This window comes from Tympanuchus pallidicinctus, unplaced genomic scaffold, assembly GCF_026119805.1.
Source record: "Tympanuchus pallidicinctus isolate F22 unplaced genomic scaffold, pur_lepc_1.0 scaffold5, whole genome shotgun sequence".
Lineage (NCBI taxonomy): Eukaryota > Metazoa > Chordata > Aves > Galliformes > Phasianidae > Tympanuchus > Tympanuchus pallidicinctus.
The window spans coordinates 47,238,001-47,264,119 of NW_026294769.1; the positions used below are offsets into that span (position 1 = coordinate 47,238,001).

The 26,119-nt window shown below is 37.2% G+C and overlaps 1 protein-coding gene and 2 long non-coding RNA genes across 5 annotated transcripts in view; 1 reads left to right on the forward strand and 2 right to left on the reverse strand.

Moving 5' to 3' along the window:
* The window catches only part of LOC128090688 (uncharacterized), a 289,733-nt gene that overhangs the window by 239,267 nt on the left and 24,347 nt on the right, over positions 1-26,119 (reverse strand). The gene's annotated exons all lie outside the window — the stretch shown is intronic.
* Positions 1,688-23,520, reverse strand: PEX2 (peroxisomal biogenesis factor 2). 3 transcript variants are annotated; one of them, XM_052703160.1, is made up of 2 exons: positions 23,498-23,520; positions 1,688-4,285 (listed from the first exon to the last, which is right to left on the reverse strand). In XM_052703160.1, exon 2 carries the CDS (start codon positions 4,262-4,264, stop codon positions 3,350-3,352), a length of 915 nt encoding a protein of 304 aa, XP_052559120.1. In that variant the 5' UTR covers positions 4,265-4,285; positions 23,498-23,520; the 3' UTR covers positions 1,688-3,349. The 3 variants fall into 3 exon arrangements, with proteins under 3 accessions (XP_052559120.1, XP_052559119.1, XP_052559118.1); XM_052703159.1 differs by lacking the exon at positions 23,498-23,520 and adding an exon at positions 23,279-23,491; XM_052703158.1 differs by lacking the exon at positions 23,498-23,520 and adding an exon at positions 23,024-23,233.
* Positions 24,780-25,551, forward strand: LOC128090690 (uncharacterized). The gene is made up of 2 exons (XR_008211063.1): positions 24,780-24,893; positions 25,279-25,551. It is a non-coding gene; the product is annotated as an uncharacterized LOC128090690 (long non-coding RNA).

The window sequence follows — 26,119 nt, forward strand, 5'->3', positions numbered from 1 at the left end:
TTTGGAACCACTGAAAAGGGGCCATCATCGCCATGGTCACTGTCATCATCAACAGAACAACAATGTCCAACGACCCAGCACTACTGAAGATCAAAGACCGAACTACGAACTGCCACACTGGATCCATGGTGGTGACTACCTTCTTCTTGCTGCCTACAAAGACTCCTTGCTTCTTCGTTCCCATCCTTTCTGTTGCCCTCCTTCCTTTCCCCATTATCCTAATTCATAATAGTGTCCATCCTCCCCTAGCCCATCTCCCTAATTAAGATTTGTAATAAACTCGTCAGACCAACATTTGAACCGTTGTTTCTTAATCTCATGCCTGGTATATAGATATTAAAAGAACCTCCTCTCCCTCCTACAAAAAAGACACTATTGCAAAACAAGTCTGCCTATACCTACTACCTAGACTGGGTTTGTGTGCAGTAAGCATTAACATTTTAAGCAGAGGTACAAAACCCAAGGTGTGCTCCAGGGAATGGAATGGACACTGCTTGGCCTTGGCAGATACTCTGCATATGTTTTTGTAATCCTCTGGTCCAGTACGCCAGGCTAATTGGGATCCCCAAACAAACTTTTGTTTGAAAGCTATCTATTCAATGACCTTGTCAGGCTTTAGTTGGATTCTGCCTTGAAAGAGGGCTCCCCTGGAATGAGGGGGTACCTATGCCATTCAGACTGCAGAAAGATTTTTAAGTAGGCATTTAAATGACAACATGGAAAAGCCTCCTGAGATGCTAAAGGAAAGGAGCTGTGATCTCCTTCATCAATTCTATCCGGAAATGAAGAAGATTTTGGCATTGAAAAGGCATGAAGCATCATTTTAAAACTTCCCTCTGGGATTTTGGTTGTAAGCAAATGACCATCAGCTTTAATATCTAACATGGCAGCAAGTATATGCCTCTTATTCTGTGTGCGCAGCCATGCCACAGTATTTTTTTCCTGATGCAAAACAAGTGAACACACAGAAAGGTGGAAAAGTTGCCAATTTATTGCTAGAGAAGTTTTAAGAATTTTTTGCTTTGCAACATAAAATCAAATACTTTTAAAAAAGAATAGTAATTATAAACTTGTTTCCCACTTTGCATTTTGATCTCATAAACATGAAATGGCCTGAGGGCCAAACTATCAAATAGGTATGGTAAGTAGCTTATAGCATTCAAAAGATTAAATAAACAAAAAAGCACCCCAAGCAAACAAAATATGTGTCTTAAGATTTAAAAAAAAAATAGTAATAAAAGCAAACTTCAGAACCTACTCTTAAGAAGCATCTTTTATTTGCTAACTTGGTTTTCATAAGAATGATGCATCCCAGACAATAGTAATTACAGTCTCAAATAAGTATATCCCTCAGTTTGGATTGTATTTGCCCTGTCTTTCTTAACATCTTATTTTCACCATTTTGTCCAAATTACCCTCCTCCATAAGAGTTTACATTTATTGAAAAATAAATAGACATTTCTAGGTAATACAGAAGTAAGATACTAAATCTGTAATTTCTTTTGCAGAACACTGGAACTCCTGCTTTCAGGTCTTCCATAACACTACTAAAGACAAGATCTCTTTTACAGCATACAGAGTACAGAGTGGTGGTTAGTGGAAACTGGGAATCAGCATTCTGCAACTCCTTTAATCTAAATGTTTCAAAAACACAGAATAATTGTTAATTCTCAATCAAACCAAAACATATGAAGAGTTTTCCAGCATTTTTATTAATATCATTATTCTGCTTCAGTTACAAATTCTAAGAGCCAAAGCAGGACAAAATGTATTTTTGTGTTAATTACATACTATTGGGTAAAGATTTCTGTTAAGAAAGGACTGAAAATTTGAAAAAACAAACAAACATAAAGAGAGTAAATGGATGAAGCCTTAAAAAGGGAATAAAAACATCATGAAGCCAACAGAGAAAACAAATAGTACTACTTCAAAACAGAAACAGTTACCTATCTTTTTGGTATGTCTACACACACACATCTGGGCTTGATCTATTTTCTGTGTGGTACATAGCTGTTAGTGAGGTTTGGCACCTAGCCTGACCACACCAAAGAAAGAACTGCAAGTCCCAAAGAAAGCATCTTAGAATCATAGAATCATAGAATCACCAAGGTTGGAAAAGACTAAAAGATTATCCAGTCCAACCGTTCACCTATTACCAATAGCTCCCACTAAACCATGTCCCTCAACACAACATCCAGCCTTTCCTTGAACACCCCCAGGGTCGGTGACTCCACCACCTCCCTGGGCAGTCCGTTCCAGTGCCTGACCACCCTTTCTGAAAAGTAATACTTCCTCATGTCCAGCCTGAGTCTCCCCTGCCATAGCTTGAAACCATTCCCTCTGGTCCTATCACTAATGACATGAGAGATGTCAAGATGATAATGAGATAATAATGAGAGATTACAAGATGATAATCTTGTAATTAAATAGTTTTTTTTGTTTGTGGTTTTTTTTTTATTATTTTTTTTTCCTACAGTGTCTGATTAAGAATAATGTGGAATAATGTGGGTTACCACAGGAAGCTTCCACGTTCCAATAGGTGACGGACTGGATCCCTCAGCTTGACAGGAAAAGCAGGATGTGGTCACATGTGAATCACTGAAGATCAAAGGCATACGTATAGGTGAGAAAGTGGGTTACCTCATGAAGAAGCACTTTGATCAGGAGGGAGATGGTTGTATCTCTTGTGGGCACAAGTTAATGTTTTGTCTGTTGACAAATGGATCACTTGAAGCTAATGATCTATTTGTAAGAAAGCAATTACAAGTTACAAAAAGAAAATGCCTTGTCATGGTGACTGAATGTGATGAAAGCTATTAACAATCATTCGATGTAAAACTTCATCTTATACCTTGCTCTTTATCTGTGGCGCATTATACTGTAAATTCAAATTTTAAATATTCAAAGTTAAAACTATTCTTTAGGTGTGACTAGGATGACCTCTGCACAAAATCCATACAGCTACGTTGGCAATAGCAGAAACTTTTAAAACAATGCTGAGAAAATCCACCAAGTGAATCGAGTATCTTCTCATCTACCCTTGAGGGAAGAATACAGCATAAACTTAGGAAGCGGTAGATTGCCAGACCATGATCTAAGAAGACAACATAGGGGTACCAAAATGGGATCAAGTAGTCTGAGAGAGTAGAAGAACCTGCAAACTTGTTTGTTTTCCTTTCTTCAGAGATGCAAGTTGGCACTGTTACTCAGTAAAAAAAATAACACCAGAAAAGGCTTAAAGAATTTCCAAAGCTGTCTTTCAAGCTGTCTGATTACAGTAATTTCTGATTCTTTTCCATTCATCTTTAATATATTTCATATGCAGTACAAGAACAGAACAACCTCCTCATTAGATATGTAATTCTGTCATCTCAATTTTATATTTCAGTGGCTGAAGACTGTGTACCTCTGAGCCACACTTAGGACAGGTAAAATACATATCAAGTAAATAGTTACTTTTAATACAGTAGTAACAAAACACATGTGAACAGCCTATGGTATGTGGCATGGTAGGCCATTCCCCACACAGTGAACACACCTTGTAGTGAGCTGCTAATGTTTTTTCACTATTAGAAAGATTGGCAATAGGCAAACACCAAGAACAAATTTTGAGTTTCAGTTTCTGTACATTAATAAGTGGCAGCAAGTAGATCAGAAATTCAGCAAAGCCATGCCACAACAGCTCCCTGTTCATGTATTCAAATCCTACCTGGCGAGCATTCTGTGGTTTGCAAAAAACTGACTTAATTCCTAGAATGCGTTCAGTAAGTGTTGCAAATGTTCCTTTCTGAAGAAAAATCAGAAAATTTACAAGTCCGCAAATTTTAAGAAGTCCAGCTCCAAAATTAATATATTGCTTGATTTTGCTGACAGATTGCAGTTGGCGATTGCTAAAGAAATCATAACATCTTTCCTCCAGCCATCTTCCACCAACAGTGAAAATAAGATACCATAACTTCTGGTGTTTGCTCAGAGGTTGGTATTTCTCTGTCTGAGATAAGTTATTCTTGTACTGAATATTCAAAATAGCCTGTCCCACAGTTGCATTCTTAGAATAGATGGTGAATCTCCACAGTAAAAGCCACAGAAATGCTTTAACTTCTGGTTCAATATGAGCCAACACCCCTGGTTTAAATCCATGAAAACAGCTGGTAAACTGGGACCACACTAGTTGTTCCAGAGCTTTGTTTAGTTCAAGAGCATCAAGTTGACTTATTCTGAGCACAGGATTCACACTCTTTTCATTTTCAATGCTGGATGCCATTTCTTCTCGAAAAAATACTTTCTAGGAATAAACACAAATACATTTTAGTATAACATAGCATTTCCCATTTTTGTTCTTGTTACAGCTAACAAAATCAGGAGTAAACATGAAATAACAAAAATGCCTCCTAAGTTATTAATATGCTATCAGGAACTACTATCAGTCCTTTCAGCAAGATTCATACAAATAGCATACACTTGCCTCTTGAAAGAACTTACATCGAGACTATTTCTCATTGGCAGTAATATTTTTATTTGGTTATAGAGAACTGTGTAATCTCCTCTTGATTTTCACAAAACATTACAAATTTAACATTTCACTGCTGTAAACTGAAAAAAAAAGTAAAGTTATGTGCTTAAATACTCACATGGGCCTTAAAACAAAAAAAAAGTAAAACTGTAAGACATTTAATGGAAAAATAGGGAAAATTTGCATACAGATTAAAATCTATGTAGGAAGGAACAGAGGGTTTGATAGATAATATTGGTCCACAAATACTTCAGTAGTTGCAGCTTAAAGTAAAATCTTAGAAATAGAATTTTTTAAATATATTTTCTATTAAAAAATAGAAATATTAAAAAATGTACAGACATACATTTTGTACGTACAAAAAATAAGGGTGGAATACAGAAATGATAAAATCTGCTAAATAAAGGCAGTGATTTGTTTAGTTCATTACATAAAATTAAAAAAATACTCAGTATTCAACCACAAATTAACACACAATATAATACAGAAGCTAGCATATATTTTTGAGAGTCTTTGATAGGTACAGAACTGTGCTAATGGTTGGATAATAAGTTTCCTGGCAACTTCAACAAATGTATACTGGTATTATTCAAGCATTACGGACAAATATAATGAATTGCAAGACTAAAATGTAGTTAACAACTCCATAATACAAAACTACAAAGTAACTGATTTTTTTTTTTTTTTCTTCTTTTTTTTTTTTTTTCTACATAAATAGGGGTTTATGAGAAGGGGTATATTTCAGGTAGCGTGCAGTGTATTTCAGCTTCTAAAGGAGATTCTTTGTATAGCAGATAGACAACAATCTTCTGAAAAAAGTACAAAAGAAGATGCTTCAATTTCTATTTGTAGGAGGAAAACCTGCTATAACAATAATTTGAATAACTGATGCTGTATAAATTCCATATACGAAAGGCTGCGAATGATACTAAGAATATAAAAAAGTCCCCCAAACCATTAATCTTGTCCCCAAACAGTACACCAAAGGTTTTAAAACCCAGTATAAAACACTTTCTGCATTATTTTTTTTTTCTCTACACCTATAGAAATATGACCTACAACTGGTAATGTTCTTAAGGAAAATTCTGTGCAAAGGTCACAGGAAATACAATTTTTTTTTCTTAATGTATGCGGTACAACAGTGGTTTCCAATTAACTAAGACTGGATACTTGGGTAGAGCATGGGATAGCCCACTTGATTTCTCTAAATCCTTCCATCCTCATTAGCAAGCAAAATATGACTGAAGTTAGCATAAGGCCACCCGCCCTGTGCCATCAACCTCCTTGACATGCTACCATATGAAAGTATACCAAGCCTGAGTCACACATCTGTCTTTTCTGTAATAAGCCCTGATGCATTGGATGTTTGCTTGGAAAGCGCTATTCAGTATCACAATAACTTACCTCCTTCACTTTGCAGTCTTGGGAACAATCCCCACTGTACCTTGTCGTAATTCTTCAGTGAGTCCAACCACAGTGACTACAAACCCTATTACCCTGTATTTCTTACCTCACTACCATTTTAGGAACCCCAGTCTCTGACCGTCTGCTCTAGAACCTATCCCTTCAGTCCCATTATTTATTTATTTATTTGCAGCCCCTAAAATCTAACACCTTCTTCACTTCTTCTACCTCAGTCCCCCCTACTCATTTCATTCTCATCTAACCATTTCAGCTATTCTTTCATTCTTATTCTACACAATTTCCAACACATGTAAACCTCCTTCAAAACCTTACATTGACTGAAAATAGCCATCTCATCAAACAACTCCTATGCCCACAGATTATCCATTAAAACTATTTGCTATCAGCTCAATTATTTTTTCCAGTTGTCTGCCACTACTCGAAGTGCTATGAGTACTTCTTTTGTATATTAAATATAAATAAGTAGCCTAACAGCAGATTTTTTTTCCATTTGTGTGGCAAGATTATTCAAAGAAACCTGAGTAAGCACAGTATAACTTAACAGGAACTTCCTGAAGTTCAAGGAAAACATGCCAAACACATATGAGCACAACAGATCACAAAAGACACATGAAAACCTACATGTAACTATAGTCCAGAGGCAGATCGATGGGATGGCTGCTTTGAGAAAAAAAGGACCCCCGAATCCTGGTAGGGAGCAAGCTGAAAACAATCACCAGTGTACCCTCACAACAGTAATGCCTGGTAGACTGCAGACTGACTGAAGGATGTGCTTATTCCCCTCTGTTTGGCATTGCTGGCTTTACACTGGCATCCAGTTTTGCCTCTTTTCTATCACCAGTAAAAGAGAAATGTCAACAAACTGAAAAGAGTTTAGACACTAATATCATTGGGGATCCCCAATACATGATATATGAGGAGAGCCTGAAAGAACTCAGATTGTTTAACTTGAAGACAAAGTAGCTAAAAAAGCAATTTAATTGTTATCTTTCACTATCTAAAGGTTACAGAGAAGATTAAGTCAAACCTTTCTGAGAGATGCACAATGAAAGAAAAAGAGGCAATTGGTCATGTCTTGCAATATGAGAAATTCTTACCAGACATAAGGAAAAAACCGTCTTCATGAGAGGAGTTAAGTACTAGAACAGTTTGTCTAGACCATAGTGTCCAACCTTTTGGCTTGTGTGGGCTGTGCTGAGTGAAGAGGAATTGTCTTGGGCCACACATAAAATATAGTTAATGTATGTAATAAGTAACAAAACTTACTTTGTCTTTTATTTTTTTTTTTTATTAAAAGATGAGAGCAACAAAAAACATTAAACTTGTGGAATATCTCATCTTGCTTTTGCGAAACACTAATCAAATATATATCACAAAACTAATTAAAAACATCACAAATTATTTTATGCTTTGTGAGCTTTTAAAGATACTGAAAATCATAGTTTGTCAGCATGACTATTCAGCATATTTCTTCTAGACTGCATATGTCACAAGACAATGTTTAAATGGGCAAAACAGTTTAAAATATTACTGTCTGTAATCACTATATTGTACTCGCCAAGTGGCACAAGTGCACATAACATGTAATGCACATGGGTATCTATCTATTCAAGTGAGCATGTGGGATGGGTGCAAGAAGCAGTTATCATGCACTGTACCCTCCCCTCTGTAATATTTTGTTACCCCTTATGCAGCCCATGTTTGGGCTACATGACATTGATTGCATTGTGATTATCTCTGTAAATGTAGGAGGGATGCTCCAGAAGTAATGCATCTCCTTTTACTGTGTTGGCCAGTGACATCAGAGGCAGGTGTTGGTGGTATGCCAGTTGAGGTTGGATCTTCCCAGCGATATTCCTTCAGATGTTGCTGCCATGTGACAGATGGCAGCAGACACATTTGACAAAGTGGCATCTGACATGGAAATCCATATGAAGGAAAGCTGTGTAACTGAATTCCTTTGTGTGGAAAAAATGGTACCCATTGACATTTACTGACACTTGCTGAATGTTTCTGGAGACCAAACAGTGTGTGTGAGCCCTGTGAGCTGGTGGGTGGTGCATTTCAGCAGTGGTGACAGTGGGCCAATCTCTGCAGGTGCAGATGTTTCTGAGTGCTGCATGCAGGCTCTTGTTCACCACTGGTGAAAATGTACAGAAAACAGTGGTGACTGTTTTGAAAGACAGGGTACTGTAGCTGAGAATTTGGTCAATCACACACTCTTATTGTGCTCACTGTATCTGTTGTAGTTTCCATAGAAACATATAGAAGGCATTAGTTTCAGAACAGCATACATATTAATGTCCCTGACATTTTATAGAAGGAAATAACTTCAATGAGCTTAACTGTTAGAGTGGGACTAGATTCTGTTTACAGAAAATTGAAGCCTCTTTTGAACCAAAGATCTAACTACTGTTTGTCAATCTTCAAATTTTTCCCAAATCCAACAAGTCTCCTTTCCTAAAATTAGAAGCAGTAGTATATATACTACTTATGTTACATTTAATGCTCCTGAATTACCAACTAGCATTTTTATTCAACTACAAATCACTTTTATGCAAACTATGAAGAAGGAAGGATGACAAGCAGAAACATAAGCAGGAAATTAAAAATATATATATATATATCTTTTAAAATGCTTTAAGTTATGCTTATCTTACTATATGTAGAAAACTTACTTTCTGATCAACAGGTAGACACGAATTCTCAATGTAGGCAATACAATTAGACATAATTCCCAGTCTTTCTGATTGCTGCTAAGCATAACAAGTTTGCCATAGACCATGGCTGTTAACAAGACCCTGTGAGTTACTTAAAGATTATATCCATATGGCTTTAACACATAACCCATTTTAGAATACTTACTGTTACACACATGCTGAAGTACTGTGCTGTAGACTATATTTGCTTCTGAACTGATTTAAGATTTTACTGCACCGATATGGAAGATTTTCCACCTGAGACACATTACCTATTTACTTCAAAAACACAAACATTTAAAGGGAAAATTTAAAATCTGTATTCTCCTATGAAAAATATTTTCAAAATGCCCTACTGATTTGGATACCATAAACTACTTATTTCAGAGAAGACGCATGAATTCTGTCTTTTTCCCTATTTTCTAGGGAATTTTCATTCTATTCGGTATCTATGATGTCCATTTCTTTAAGTGATGATAATTATAAAATAACTAAAAAAAGTTTCATTTTTTACTACCTCTCAAAATTCTATTAGATTTTTCATTTTGTATTGATTTCACAAATTCTGGTCCATATGAATAAATGAGAAATCTGTCCTCTGTTCTAAAACATAATACCAGAAACACACACTGTAAGCATCAGCTTGTTTTATTTAAACTCCATATTGTGCTGAGCTTAACAGACCACCAAAAGGATGCTAGTTTTCCTCCTGTGCAATCCTGTTTGTCAGGATTTAGTGTTTTTATTATTTACTCTATTTTTAAATTATTTGCAACTTAGAAATTCAGAACTGTAGATTCAATAACTAGAGACAAATATCAATGCTCAGTTCATAATGCCATCACACATAACTAATATGATTAGAATTTAACAACCAAAAGTTAGGCGAAGACAAACAAACAAACAAACAAACAAACCAGGCCTGCGACTGATTAATTTGTTAATTAATTCTTAAGACAAAGCACTAAAGATTACTACTTAAAACTTTCTCTCTTAATTTTATACCATCCACAGGTATTGTTTAATAGAACTAAAAGTTTGAACCCCCACTGACCCCTCTGAAAAAAAAAGTAATATGAACTTTTCTTTCTTAAATAACCTATTTTTTGTGTGTCAACAATCCCACTTGTACAGCACAACACTCTGTACAACATCTGCAAAAAACTGTACATCACCAAGGAAACAAGAATTTTTCCTGGTATACATTAATGCTGTTATCGAGCATTGTACAAATTACGAATGAATATATTTTATTTGGTAACATGTTATTGACAGAAATCTATCAATAGTAATGTGAGTATTGTCAACAGCTTGCCAATATTAATGTAATTATGATTAAAGAGATAACATGGATTTTAGCTATAATATCAAGTAACATCCCCTGCATTGCTGCTATCAATACAAGCATTATTATTGACTTGTTCTGAGACTATCAGTATGAGATGTATTACCAGCAGGCATATTTGTCAATGTATTATGCCTACAAAAAATTCTACATTTAAATTTACAGGTCTGTAAACTTTGCCTGCAGAAACATACAAATCCAAGTAATCTCTAGAGTGCCATTTTTTTCCCCATAGGGCTATTCCACTATGGATGAGTAATCAAAGGGTACATACTGTCTCACTGCTAGTAGAATCTCATTCCCCACTTTTCTAGCATAAAAATTAAAGGACAGACACATTATATGCATAGGTGTCACAGTACTTTTTAAAGTATGATTTAAGAAAGCACTTTTATGGAGGCAAAATAAAAATATATTTTATTAAGTCAAAACTCAACTTTGTTCCTTTCTGCTGTAACTTAAAACAGTATTTAGCATTAAAGAAACAGCACCTCAATGAGTTATTTAATTATTTTACATACTCACTTATGTCCAACCAAAGCATGAAGTCCGATTACTGTACTCATGAAGAGATGAATGGGATCAGAAAGAACTATCTAATTCTACCTCTGCAAAAATGGGGAATCATGAATACCTTAGCAGATGTTTAACTACAGAGAAAGCACAATTCAGAACTTCTCTTGCTTGTTCTAGTAATTTAAATTATCACTATTAGGGTGATATTTTTTTTCTCAAATTCAATATAAATTATTCTTATTAAAAATAAAGATGGTTTTCATTTCACAGAAGAAAAGCATAACAATGATGGAGAATAACTTCCAGTTTGCCTGCATTCTCTCAAGAGGAAAAAGTAGTGAGAGGACCAACTACATACATGACTTGCCAAACTAGACAATATTCTATTTCCTACAACGTGTGGTATTATCCTCCACAATATATATCTTTTTCCCCCAGCAGCGTAGCTCGTATGTAAATTCATGTCTGCAGTATCTTGAGATCCTTTTCTGTCATTTCACTGAGTAATTATTTCCTGATTTATATTCATGTATCTGAGTTTTCCTTTTATACGCAGTGCTTCAAACTCGCCTGCATTGCATTTCATCTCACTGACTTCAGAGATTCTCTCTAATTCACCAAGAGTATTTTGGATTTAGACCTTATGTTCAAAGAAAAAAAAAACAAAAAAACCCACAAAACTTTCAATCCCTCTCCAACTTTGTAACATAAGTTACTTTTGTAAGTATGTGTTCTCTTCAATCATCCATCTCATTAATGCCTTTTCATCTTGACAGGATAGATAATTACCCTGTAAAGGCAATTTTCCAACTTGATGCTGATAATATCACCACCTAATGCTTCCCCAGTTTGCTTATGTGAGTAAAAAAAAATAAAAAATAAAATTGAAAGCAACCACTATTGTACCTACAAGTTTTTCCCTTACTAAATTTGTCATCCTTCCTATGTGATGAAGACTGAGATTCCTCACCAGTAGGTCATGTCAAAACCATACTGGTTGTTTTGCAGTTTCTCTTCTGAGTACTTTTAGATACAAATTAGTTGCTAATATATCTGTTCCTGAATCTTAATTTGGAATTGAAACTAACAACTTCAGTTACTCCCATAATAAAAGAATAGAGAAACAAAGACAATCTCTGTCACATTACAGGCTATTTTCACACTCTAGGACGTTAAATAAATAAAAACAGGAGTGCTTAATTCCTCAATCATACTACGATGAATTTTATTAAGATTTAGCACCTGAGCACATCTATATTAACACTCTGTACGCCACTCTTCCTATGCTTTCGTTCCATTCTGCCTGTCTAGAACTAACTTTATGAAGCAGCTGGCCACAATATGTAACTTCAAAAATCTGTTATTTGGTCTAATTTCTTATCAAGTCACAGACCAAAGTAATGCACTTATCTCTCCATGGCTTTTGTTAAGACTTGTTGAACCCTTTAATTGATTCTTTTCCTAGTGCTTAATAATTAAACACTCATTTTCTCATTTATTTTATTCTTGCTTTTACATTCTTATGTTATTTCTTTACATACATCCCTAATCACGTAGCATTAATTTTGCTCACACAAATCTTTGATTTCCAGGCCACTAAAAAAATTTCTATTACATAACATCTCGTTAACATTTATTTTGGTTTATAAACTGAAATACTATCTCAACATTAAGAAAAGATGAGACATGCACTTTAACAGACTTATTAGCCTTGACAGCCTTATTGTAGAGTCCAAAAATTGCCATAAAGAGCTCTGCAATTGCTGAGACTTTTTTCCCCTAAGCTTCTCATAGTGAATCTAACATTTTATAGTCACTTCCACAGAAAATTCCTTCTACTTTTCCATTTGCAAGCAATTATTCCTTTTATGTAAGAGATGAACCTAAAATAGATGCTCATTTACTAACTTCTCCAGTGTTCTAAAAAATTTTTTTTTAACTCTAAGTGCCAAATGGAACATCTCTGACATTGTGTGAATAGCAGAGGATGGTTTAGATGTCAGCCTGAAATCAATAAACTTTAGATTAAAATGAGAAATCAAACTATATGTACGCATTTCCTTACAAAATGTTCCTTAACATAAGCTCTCATAATAAAACAGAAAACCTAGACCTCAGTTGCTCAAAATCTCATGTTTTATCATTAATTCTCATTTCTTTCTCTCCCCAAATGTAGAGAGAAGTATCCTCAGAACAAAGTTCATATCAGTACCATACGATATCAGTACTTCAAACAACGTTATAAGAGATTGATTTACAGTATTGTTTGGATTTCTATGTACTTCAGCTAAATAGCTATCATTTTGTGAAGAACAAACTGATTATTTGGAATAACTACTAATGCTAATTGAAAAGTCAACTATACAACACAATTATTTATTTTTATGAGTACTACTTTTATGAGTAAAGTCTGAATGAATCCCACAGAGACGGTTTTTTGTGCTTTTTTTTTTTTTTTTGAACTAAGGAGTTTCAGTAAGCTACTAGTGACAAATCACAGAATGCTACTGTACTGGGTCTGGCTGGGATGGAGTTCACTTTCCACACTGCAGCTTATACAGTGCTGTGCTTTGCACTTGGAGCTAAAATGCTGATGTTGCACCAATGCTTTGGTTTTGTTGAGCAGCATTGGCACAGCATCGACTATTTGTCCAATATCCCACTAAGTAGACAGGGGGTGGGCAAGAGGCTGGGAGGGGATGCAGCCACTCGACTGACCAAAAGGACAACCCAATACTGTACTGACATCATGCCCAAAAGTAGAAGTCGGGGGGGAGGCCACATAGAAGAAGAAAGGAAGACATTCATTACAAAGGCGTTTGTCTTCTGAAGCAACTGCTATATACCGTGAGACTCTGCTTCCCAGAATATGACTGAACTTTGCTTGTGACAGGAAGTCAAGAACACTTTTGCCCTTCTGAATCCATGCATGGCCATCTTTTTTTTTCCTTCTTAAATACTATGTGTATTAAGCTACTTTTATGTGAAGAATTCAAGTTTTCATCCTACTTATTTTCTTCCCTTGTCCCAGTCATGCTGAGGAAGGGGGATGAGAGTATGTGTGGTGCCTACCAGCATTAAACCACAACATTAACATTTAGTGTCAGAAGACTGAGCACAAGACAAAAGTACATTCAAATTGCAGGTTGCCATTCTAATTTTAACTCAGTAAATTCAGTTTTCATAAAATGGAATACAAGAAATTAACAACTGATGAATGCCTGCAGACAGCAAGAAAACATAACGATAGCTCATTGACTGATCTTTCCATAAACAACCTGACAGAGCCAAAATATTAAGGCTTCAAGTTACAAAATTTGAACCAGTTCAGAAGAGCTAGAATTGATACAACAGTAATGAAGAGCAGCAGGGAAGTGCTGCACTTCTACAAGCTGTGTAACAGTCATTTCTGTCAGTGTTTGATGAAAACTGAGAATGTTGTATCAATGCAACACATTCTCTCAATGAATGCTAGCAACTGAGAATATACTGGCCAGTGTTAAGACATGTTGAATGCTAAGAGCTTCCATGGACTTGAGAAAAATCTTTGATCAGTCAAGCACTCTCAAAATATCTTAAATGCAAAGAACTAAATCAAACTAAATCAGAGTTTATAATTACCGCACAACTAATATTTAAGCTATTACCTTGTGAAGTCTGTGATGTTGCATTTAAGGGAATATAAGTTTACAGTACATTTGCATTTCCTGAAACATAACGAGCACAAATAACATAATCTTTCCAACTTACTGTATATGGCCATATTTTTAATTTAATAGGATAAAAAAGAAGACAAGCATGTAACAACTCATATACCCTGTTCCTATTCTTTACCTCATATCCCATTTTCTCTACTTCCCCTATCTTATTTCCTCTTCTTTGTCATCCTTGTCCTTAGTATGTCAAATTGCAAATTCATCTATACATGGAAGTATCGGTTCCATGTATAAATTCCCATTTCCCGCTGTACTAAATTGAAGCTATCTGCTGCTGCTTTCAATTAATATGATGATTAAACAAAACTCAAAAGCTTGACACAATAAGCTTCATGACAAGTGGAGGCTTTAAAAAAAAAAAGCTTCAAAAAAACCCAAACAAAACCAGACCTTGAGCAGTAAGGTGGAGAGCCAATATATATACCCATTATGCAGTATCGATGCTTTTTCTTCTGAAATACCAGCAGGTAACAATAATTGTCTGGAAACATACCTTGTATTTACTGCTGATAAATCAAAATCATGGAGGGTTCAGTTGTAGCATTTGACAGAGCTGCAGCTATGATGGTTAACTAGAAAGGAACAGCCCCATGTAATGAAAGTGCAACATCTCTGACTAAATCAGTATCAAAAATTATTATTGAAAAGAATCCTTAAGTTATAAAAGTAATTCTCAGTCACTGATGATCGCATCAGCAGACGACAGGGAGATCCTTGTGTTTTAAGAGATTCTGTTTATGATGAGAATACCAGGTTCTGTTATAAGGACAGATAAATGAAAGTCTCTAATGTACTGCATGTATAAAAGTGAAAAAGGATGGATTTGTAGATGTGCCATACTTTGTGTTATATAGGTAAAACAAATCACTGTAGCAAAGGTATGCAGCTCCTTTTCAGAATGGTTCAGAGAATATGGACAAATGGTTGTTAGCACACTGTGGGCAATTATGACCATAACTCTTTATGTGCTGGTTACTCTTACTTCCCTGAAAAGCAGACCTTATGTGTACTGAATTATGTACTATTTCTTTCTCACTATTGTAAAGGCTCTAGATCTCACATTGTCTGATTTGTCATGCACAGTGCCAATGCCAATTTTATGCATCTTTTTTACAGCCTACTTGCCTTTCCTCCATTTGATACCATTAAAAAAAAAAAAAAAAAAAAGTGTTACCTAGTTTAAATTCCTATTTCACAGATCTGCTGTGTTTCCGTTCTGCTTCTACCTCTCTGATCAGTATGGATGGATCACCAAACAGTTATGGAAATGCTAGATGAAGAGTGAGAAGATATACAGAAGCGATTCAAAAACAATGCCTGTTCTACATACTGAGATACAATTTAATACAGGCAACAGAGCCCTGAATTTTTGCATGATACATACTTTAACCTCATTTTTTGCATACACAGTCACTGCCCCGATTTTATTTCATTTTCCTTGCTTTTTATGTACACATGCAAACAAACTGCACCGTTATGAATATTTAGTGGCATGAAAGTGTAGCAATGTCAATCCACATACTGCACAGCAAAAAAAGGTTGTATTTCAACCTTTTCTTGGAAACGCATACTAGATGAGACGGTAAAATCTGTAATGTGTAGTTAACTCATAATTAACCTTTGTCCACATCTGTACTAAAACGATTACTGCATATAAAACTAAACCATAACATATTTACACTATGTTAAAGCCAAGGTCTTTCATTAATAGAAAGATAAGTCAGTACACTGTTACTTGTAAGTTTTAGTCTTCTATAGCACAACACGATTAATTGGATCTAGCTATAATCAAGAACTATTAATTAGGAAGGACAAAGAACAGCATTTTATCTGACAATTGTGCATCATTTTTTTAAGCTGTAATAAAGCTCTTCTAAAAGCTAATCTGCTCCATTTTCATTCAACTAGGTATTGCCACCTTTTCTAGTAGACTAGCATCAACATTCTGAACTTGAACATGTTGAATTGTTATAGTATGTTAAGGTAGCAGAAAACAAACCTGTTTCAATTTTTCTCCACGTTTGTACACAAACAGGTGAGCACAAAATCCAGCGTTGTACTCATGCAGGCTTGCAGGTAAGAGGCTACTCTACATAAGGAATACTACACAATTCCTCCCAACTCTTACCTCTCTGATATGACTGCAGTTTGAAATGTTTGGCATACACAATGACTAATATAGATGTTGGGAAAATTAGAAGTGCTCACTGTCCCCAAATCTTGACAGTTTTATTACTTAGTAATTGCTGTAACTTTAAGCACAAGTGAGAAGACTGATATGCTTTCACCACACACTCTTCAATCCTGTAACTTCATTAGCATTTCAGAATCCACTAGTAGGGCTGCACATACATATTATGAGTTTGGAAGGATAGCAACTTCCTTACTATGCAATCACCTCTGACATTCTGCAGTCTTTCTGCAATTCTAGCATGGATTCCCATTCATACTTTAGTAATGCCCCACAGAGTCAAGACTGACTGTTAATTTCCTTTCCAGGAAAAGTCCCTTTCTCTATGCCAGCTCCCTACTGTGGTATCTCCTGTCTACTCCTCTGCTGATAGAATTAATAACGCTGGTTTTAAATAATATTATCTTTGAAAGTATTTTTCAAGTTTTCTTAGAATTTGGACTTGGATTATTCCTTTCCCAATTCCACAGCCAATATTAGCAGACACTGAGACTGTCGAGATAAGCAGTGGCAGAGAGAGCACATTTTTAGACAGGTTTTTCCCAGGCAGACTGAGATATAAACACAACAGATTTGAAGCCACTCTTGCTATGTTCTAAAAGAATTTGTGAACTCAGATCCTGTGCCTGGAAAGTTCACATTTAGAAAACAATCACTGTTAGGGGGAAATACACATTAAAATTTTCTAGAGAAAGACTGATTTTAATTGGCCAAACCAACATCAGCTAATTACATACATATGTAAGTGCTTTTGTAAAGAACTAAGCATATAATGTGTAGGAACAACATACACTTCGCACCTACAGGATGCAGTTGAGTGATCTAAGGAAAAATGTGCCTCTTTCGAGGCTCATGGGAAAGGAGGCTTTTTATCTGTTATTTTGAAGTAATTAAAAAGTGACTTCCCCCTCTGAATTTCTTAAATTAATTCTGCAAAATTCCACAAGTGGCTTGACAAAAAACTTGACAAATACCGCAAGTTAACAACACAAAAACTCTGAATTGCTTTTTTTTTTTTTTTAATTTATTTAAAGAAAATGCATGTGATAATAGGGGAAAGTAGAAAGGGATCAGTGTGTTTATTTCAAACTTACAATGTCCAACACAACAGGAACATCTAGAGCAAGATGCCAGGACCGTTTTCATTCAGCTTTTGAATATCTCCAAAGAAGACAATTCCACAGCAATTCTGGGCAACCTGCACCAGTGCTCCATCAACCACACAGTACTCAAGTGCCTCCCTCAAGTTCAGAGAGAAATTTCCCTGCTGCAGCTTGTGCCCACTGCCTCTCGTCCTGTCCAGGGGCACCACTGAGAAGAGCCTGGCTCTGCTCTCTTTGCATCTGCACCGCAGGTATACATACGCATCCATGAGTTTCATCCTAAACCTTTTCCTCTCCAGGTTTACAAGTCCTAGCTCTCTCAACCTTTCCTTGTATGTGAAATGATCCAGTCCCTTAACTGAATTCCCTCCACTGAACCCTCAGTAGGAGCTCCCCCATCTTTCTTCTACTGAGGAGCCAAGGAGACAGAATACTCCAGATCTGGCCTTACCAGTGTTGAGGAGACTGAAAAGATGCTCAACCTTGACCACTTCCCTCAATTGCTAACACTCCTCTTAATTCAACCTAGGATACCTTTATGATAGCTTCATGGCAAGACCATATTGTTGCCTTGTGTTCAACAAGATCTCCAGGTCTTTTTCTGCAAAGCTGCTTTACAGAAGGTTGGCCTCATCATACACTCATGCACAAAATTATCTCCCCTCAAAAATCAGGACTGCACTTTGTTGAACTGATGAGGTTCATTTTGGATCATTTTTCTAGCCTGTCAACATCACTCTGAATGGCAGCTCAGCCATCTGGTATATCCACCATACCTCCCACTTTGGTATCATATGCAAAATTATAGAAGGTCCTCTGTCTAATCATCTAAATTGTTAATGAATTAAACCCAAGGGTATGCTCCTAGTTACCTTCTAACTGCTTACCAGACTTTGCACCACTGTTCAACATCCTCTTAGCCTGGATGTTCTGCCTGTTTTCAGTCCACCTCCCTGTCTGCTCAACAAGCCCACATATAAAGAGATTTTCAATGATGGCATTGTGGGAGACAGCATCAGAAATCATACTGAAGTCCAGACAGACTGTAACTGGTGTTCTTCTTCTGTCTTTCTCTTAGAAACTTATCACAGGAAGTTATCAGGTTTGTCATGCATAACTCTGTTCCCCTTAGAGAATCTATGCTGACTACTCCTGATCACCTTATTGACTTTAACATGTCTGAAAATAGCTTCCAGGATTTGTGTTCCATCATACTCCCAGGTATCAAGGTGAGTCTGGTGAGTCTGCAGTTACCTGGCTCCTTCTTGAAAACAAGAGCGACAGAAGCCTTATTCCTTTCCTCAAGTACTTCCCCAGTTATCATGATCCTTCAGATAATTGGGAGTAGCCTCACAGTGACATTAGCCAGGTCTCTCAGCACTGAGGGGTATCTTAGTTCGCTCTTCTCTGACTTGATCCTCGCTCTTCTGCCAAGGACACACACCTCCCTATACCTCAACCTTTTCCATGTCATATGTCACCAGGGTTTCTACCTCATTCAGCAGAAGGCTCAAAATTTTCCTGTTCTTTTTTTGCCACCAATATAGAAGCCTGTGACTTCTGGCTTTACAAAATTCAACCCTAGGCAGCCTTTCCACTGTCTGTATACCGCTTTATTTTGTTTGTGTTTTGCCAGGAGCTCTTCGTTCACCCATGTAGGACTGTAGGCTTTTTTGCCTGACATTCTACTCATTGCAATGGACCTCTCTTACGCTTTAAGGAGATGGTCCTTGAACAACACTCAGCTTTCCTGCAGGGCCTTATTGCATGGGGCTCATACAGGCAGAACCCTGAACATTCTAAAGTTTGATCTCCCAAAGTTCAGTGTTGTAAGCTTGCTTACTAAATACTTAATAATACTTAAACAAGTCTTAAACCATGCTCTCAGAGAAAGCAGGCACTAGTATCAGTAACTGAATAAGAACAAGATTGCATTGCTCTCTCCCAAGGAGCAGATAACTCAAAAGTGATACAAGCTAAACTGGGACAAGCAAACACGGTGAACTTCCTCACTAGAAATGTATTATCCACAGAATCTCAATCAAAGAACAAAGACTAAAGAAAACATTTCTCCAAAAATCACTAAATATCAAACAACTTTTAGAAATCACATGCTAAAGATAATGTAACAGAATACATCTTATTCTTCAATTACGGAGTTAATACAGAACAAGTTCATAATATTTGAAGAACATTTCTTTCTGTTATTATTCATGTTTGTCTGTTTCTCTATTGATATTAGAAGAAATCATGTTTACAAGCTAATTTAATGAAGCTGCATTTACGCCTTAAGTTTACCAGTGTTTGACAGATTTAAGATCTTTATTTCTGATCTCAGTAAATAATCATAGAAACTGCAAATGCAGGGCTATGGAATTTAAAAAAAAAAAAAAAAAAAAAAGCAACGCCAGAAAAATGCAGGCCATTAAAACCAACACAGACAAAAAAAACCAAAACATTGGTAATAAGGTATTTACATCATGGTCTGACACTGCTGAATGATTTGTCCATAGTTTAGCTGACTAGTTTTCCTTTAGGCATCTCTTCATCTTCTCCCACCAACTTCACTTCTGAAATACCATGTGTTAGATTACTACACCAGGATACATGTTAATACTGAATTCAGAGATCATTCCTTGTCCCTCAGTTATCTACACCTTTATTGATTTTACAATATATACATAATTTATGTTGATTGCTATATAGACATAAGATATCGATACTCTGTAGTCAAACTTGCTTCATTCTTTCCTTCCCAATTGTTCTATGAGTTGCTGGAATCTACAGCAGTTTTTAGAACTGTCACTATAAAAGACTGTAAGAGATAAAACACTGGAGAAGATCAAATGTCTTTCTTGACTTGCACCACTGCATTTGATGTCACAACCACAAATGGAGGTCTACAGATTACTAACAGTGTCAAAAATCTTCAGGAGTATACAAATTACCTTCTCCATTCCATTCTACACAGTGTCTAAGGAAGTCTTTATATGTTATCAATATATTAAAACTTGCTTGCAAGTTTTAATTGAGTTTTACTTAGTCTATAGGAACATTTGCTTCCTACATGTCCTGAATCACAGTAAGTATCAAAGCTTTTCTGTGAGTCACTTCCTTCAATAACAAAAGAAGTGACATCCACAGTCTCAGAGGGAAAAAAAATATATTTGTCCAAAAGGAGACAAAGGCACACAGCTCTCAAGCAAACAACAACAAAAAATTGCTTCACAAACAACACTCTCCTTGCTCGAAAGACATTCAGTTTGGAATGAAAGCAAAAGTTAGACACTAAAAATCAAAGTTATTTTGCCAGAGTAGTTGATTTTGCTCCATTTAGAATTTTCAGAATGCTCAATAGCTGAAAGTGAATCCAGCAAATCAAATCATTTTATCTACACATATTAATCTAATAATGAACCTAACTTATATTTCAGTTTACCAGCCAACATAGACATTAACGATTATTTGCATTTATAAATAATCATATGTAAATAAATTGTTCTCCTTACACAATGAAATTGAATCAGTTTTACTTCATTAATAAGGGTTTGAATCCTTACATTCTTGTTTGGTATAGCTACTTTAATCCTCATTAATCCCCCAACATTAAATGGGGTATATCATTCACATTACCTGACAGTCTTTTAATCGGTGAAAGCATTTACATAGCATTTGAAAGTCCATTATCTGAGCGATGAAACTTCTCTTAAGTAAGTTCAAAGGATGATATTTTATGTGCCTGTGTCATTCTAAGTGTTTCTAATGACAGATTTGAGACTAGAATATGAGTTCATTTAGAAATCTCTAATTTCACCAGTGTTACTGCAGTTCTGAAACACCTTTAGCACAAGTGAAAGAAATTTAGCCATTCAATGAGATGTCTAATTTCAAACTGTTTACCCAGTTACGCCAACTTACACTGAAGTTTTAAAGGGAATTAATTTCCTTCATCTTAGTTCTAGAAAGGATGACCTCAATAATTAAAAGCATAAATTTGGTCCAAGGCAAGAAGAAGCTAAAGGGATTTAGAAGTAGAGGCAAAACTCTAGGCCAAAACTTACTTCAGCTGCTTAAAGAGTAATTAAAGTGTAAATGCACAAACTATTAAAACACTATGAGAAATACAAATAATGACAATGACTCTTTCTTAGTAATAGATTTGCACAGATAGATGATCTTCTAACAACTTTCAGCAATGAAAGTATTATTTTCAATGCATTACTATAACATATATGTTGGTAACATATCGGAAGGATAACTTCTTTTCAGAAATTGGATTTATTCTGAATTAGCCTATTTGTGGCAAAATATGCCATGCACAACATCATACACAAACATCAGTATAGATCTAAGTGGTGAAATACTCTCTCCAAAAACAGGATATGTGGATAATATGGCTTATTAATTCAAAATAATATTCCTATAAGAGCATTAGCTGTCAAAGCAGGTGTTCTAATAATGACAGTCATCTATTTCCATGACACTAAAGTTTAAGTGTCAAATCCCTCCAATACACTTGACATTATGTGCCTTAGTGGTCTATTCCACTTTTACAAAAAAATATGGAAGAAGTCTTCTAGAGATTTCATTTATAGATCCCATAGGTGTGAAGTTATCCACTCCACTCCAGATCAAATAACTGAAATTGATGACTTCATGGCTCATGAACAGATTTAAACAGGAGAATTCAGAGGTGTGAACTGTTACTCCCTTCAATAGTTTCTTTCTATTCTAACTCATATCCCAGCAATGATGCCTTTCTCAGCTGTTTTCTTGCTAATCCATTCATTAAACTAGTGATGATAACACCCTGCAGAAGATGAAAAATTGTTCAGATGAAACCGAGACATACAGAGAAAAAACATTTGTAGAAGAAAGCAGTGATAGAATACCTCTGAAAAGAAATGAAAACAGTAATAGTCTTAGAATTAACAGTTTATTGGGAACTGCTGCTCAACTGCACATTAATAATGGCTCCAAAAAGTTAGACAAGAATTCACTAACTTTCAAAATATTTATGTATTTGTTTTATTTTATTTTACTGGAATCAGCTTTTACAACATTAGTGGCCATACTCCAACCTTTGACCTTGGTGAACTGCTCCCTCCTGCCAGCACTCAGATGACGATACAAAAAATCTGGACTGAAGGAAATACACAGCCCTCTGGTTCACAGCAGTAACTGTATCATGAACTGGAATTCATCTTCCTGCCAAAATAACTTGGCCATTCAGACTAAACCTGCTTTAGTTTTGGGAGAAGCCATTGGTTGGCAACTAAACACTAATAGGCTGCACGAGGCTGGGTTAAAATAAAGTGGAAAAGATTTACTATCACCTCCAGCAAAGAACAGCCTTGAACTGAGTCGTATCGTAGCTACAGGGAAGTTTCCTATAAATGTTTTGCAATTTCAACTGACGTCAACAATTAACAATTCAGATGAAAAACCATCTCTGCCAAAATTCAACGTGCTGTCCTCTCTATGGAACGTGTTTTAAGGCTCCCTCTTCTCTTACCTTACATTTCGTCCTAGCTGGAAGCCTCACAGCCTCCTCGGGCAGATAGCGGGCAGCAGGGAAAAAAAAAACAGTGGGACTCACGGAACTGCAAAACCCGGCAAGGCCACAAAGAGAAACAAAGCCTTTACAAGAAGGGCCTGGGGCTGACCCCAGCAGGCCCGCGGCCCTGAGCTTGCACGGCCCAAGAGCCAGGCGGTCAGCGGGACCTGCGCCGCTACGGCCCCGCTCACCTCGTCCCGCGCCCCGACTGACCTGTGCCGCGGGGCCCGGGCCGCACGGCCTACGCGGCTCTACCTCGCACCTCGCGCGGACGGAGGCCCCGCCGGGACCGCCACTCGGCTGCCTCCACGGACCCCGTCCTGCTAGCCCGCCCCACCTGGGTCACAGAGCCGGCACCCACAGCCTACAGAGGCGGCGACATAGGCGATGGATGCCACAGGTAAGCGCCTAGAGCGGTCGCACAGGAAGTACCTTCGGGCATAGAGATGACGCGTTAGAATGGCTACCAGGGTAGCAATCGCGGCGCGGGGGTAATTGACTGACAAGCCAGGGAGCAAATTAAGCGACAAAGGGTGAAGCTGAGGAGCCAATGGAAGAGGGCGGGAGGCGGGGCGTTGCGTGTGCCGAGCCCATAGAGTGTTTAAGTGGCGTTTCTGCTGTTATGGGGAAATGACTGTTTCGGGAGTCGAGTGCGTGGTTGTGAGCTCTCCCGCTGGGCCTCAGGGACAGTTCAGCGGGCTGGGCAAGGAAATACTGTGCTCGGAGAGCACCGGCTCCGGCCTTAGCTTGCTCTGGGTCCTCTATTTGGTGCCCTCGGAGCGGGGCCGCCTGGGGCTTACAGTAACCTGAGCTGCGGCTGTGCCCATGCAGGCTGAGGGGTGTATGTAGCGCTTACTGGCAGATCACAGGCTTGTGAGAGGAGAGGAATGCAGCAGACTGTAGTGAAAATGTGGTAACAGCCCGTAAGCACTACAGGCAGTAGTGCCTTTCTCCAGTGCTGTGTGGTGCTGGGTTGACAGATGGGATGCTGATAACAGTGACATGTAAAGGTCCTCTCTTACTGGCCACAGTGTGTTTGATCTGTCTGGAAAGGGCAGCTGGGGAGATACAGGTAGTAGCACCACAGGGGTGTTGGGGGAAAGGTGAAAAGAATAGGAACTGCTGAGTAATACTTGCCAGTGTTAAAGTAGATTGTGGTCTCTTGGCTTCTCAGCGATTAGCCTGCAAAGTTTATAAAAGGTATGGAAATAGTTCACTTACAGTTTCTGATTTTGTTTTGATATAAAAGATTTGAACATGATGCGCACTTGGCTGAGGAGAAGTCCATTAGATAGTTTGGTCTCTTGGGAAACCAGATAGCAAACTTTCAGTATCTAAAGGGGGGGAATGAGGAGGAAGGGGACAGACTATCAGGGTCTGTGGTGATAGGATATGAGGAAATGAATTCGAGCTAAAAGAGGGGAGATTTAGATTGAACATAAGACATTTTTTACAGTAAGTGTGGTTAGGCCCTGGAACAGCTTGTCCGAAGAGGTGGTTGATGAGACAACTCTGCACCTAGAGACATCCAGGTGAAGCTGGACCAGGCGCTGAGCATCCTGATCTAGCTATGGATGTCCCTGTTCATTGCAGGGAGTGGGACTAAAGGAGTCTTTTCCAACTCAAAAGATTCTATGATTTTGGTTTAGAAAGCCAATTTGAATTAGAAACATAGAACACTTGTTTCAGAGCATAAAGCGCTGTAGTGCTTTCAATGGGCAAATCACAGTAAAACAATAGATGACCTGCAGCTCAAGACTGAAGCATTGTACAGCATTCTTTTGTGGCTTTGTATTTATTGGCTTTCCCTTGGAGCTTCACTTTCTAGGTGAGAAATTGTTCCACTGACCATCTGTGTTTGCTATGTAAGGTCTTAGAGTGCAAGCTTGTAGTGCTGAGATAAACTAGTTGTCAGTGCTTGAAACAAAGATTCTGTGACAAGTGTAATCAGAGAGTAATGAATAAATTTCACTTGCAATGTAAGAGTATTGAATGTAGTTGTGAAAGACAAGTTTCAGAATATTTTGTCAGTATAGTAAACTCAACGAAGCTAGTTTTCCTCGCCCAAATTCTTGAATGCTAAACATATTTGAAGCTTGTCTTCATTTCCATGTCCATCTAACAATTGCATTCCCATCTGCCATTCCTTCTGCTCTGTTCATGTGGAGACATCATTTGACCTCATGCTTCTGAGAAATCTCTTTCTCCTCCAGGATTCAGCGGGTGAAGATAGCAAACTCATTTCTGATTGGACTGCTTTTGCAAATTAAATGGCTGGAAATTGGTACCTTTAGCTTTTTCAAATCTGGGAATGGTCGTGCTTGCCTAAAATATACTACAGTGTTGAATAAGAGGGGTTTCACATAGAATGAAATGGATAGCAAACTAAGATCACCTTTCTCTGAAAAACTTTAAAAACTCAGTCCACCCTGCAACGAGTGCTTGAATTGTTGTGGTTTGCAAGTGATTCAATAATCAAAATCTTATCTGTAGTGTCTTTGTGGCATACTTCACAGATTAGGAATTTAGTCAGTGTGATGTTCTTCCTGAAGCAGAAAACCACAAGTAAAGGACTAAAGTATGAAGAAAGAGAGGGAGCTGGAAGTAAAATGAAAAGTTAGAGCATACCTTTGTCCAAGGTTTTCATCGCGTCTAACCTTTTCTGTCGCTCCTATCCTTCTAATTCAAGAGATTATAGCAAAATGTTCTCTCACTATAGAAAAGCATTTTCAAATTTCCATGCTACTGCTTGAAACATGGTGATGCTTTTAAAGCAGACATTTTCCATGGCCTTAACTGCTCACAGGTCTGTCCTAAAACCAAAGTAGCCACTGTGCATACCTAGTAAGTACTGTTCATAAACATTTTTATAATGTTTGACCTTAAGAGTGACCTGAAGATTAATGGATGTGTTGTATCAGTTTTAATGGGGCTCTTCTCCCTTGGTTGCACACATGTGACTCCCATTAGCCTTAATGGGAGTTATATGTGTGCCTAGAGGTTAGATAAGACCTCTAAAGGTGCTGTTATGCTCTGTTGTATTAACGATCTCAT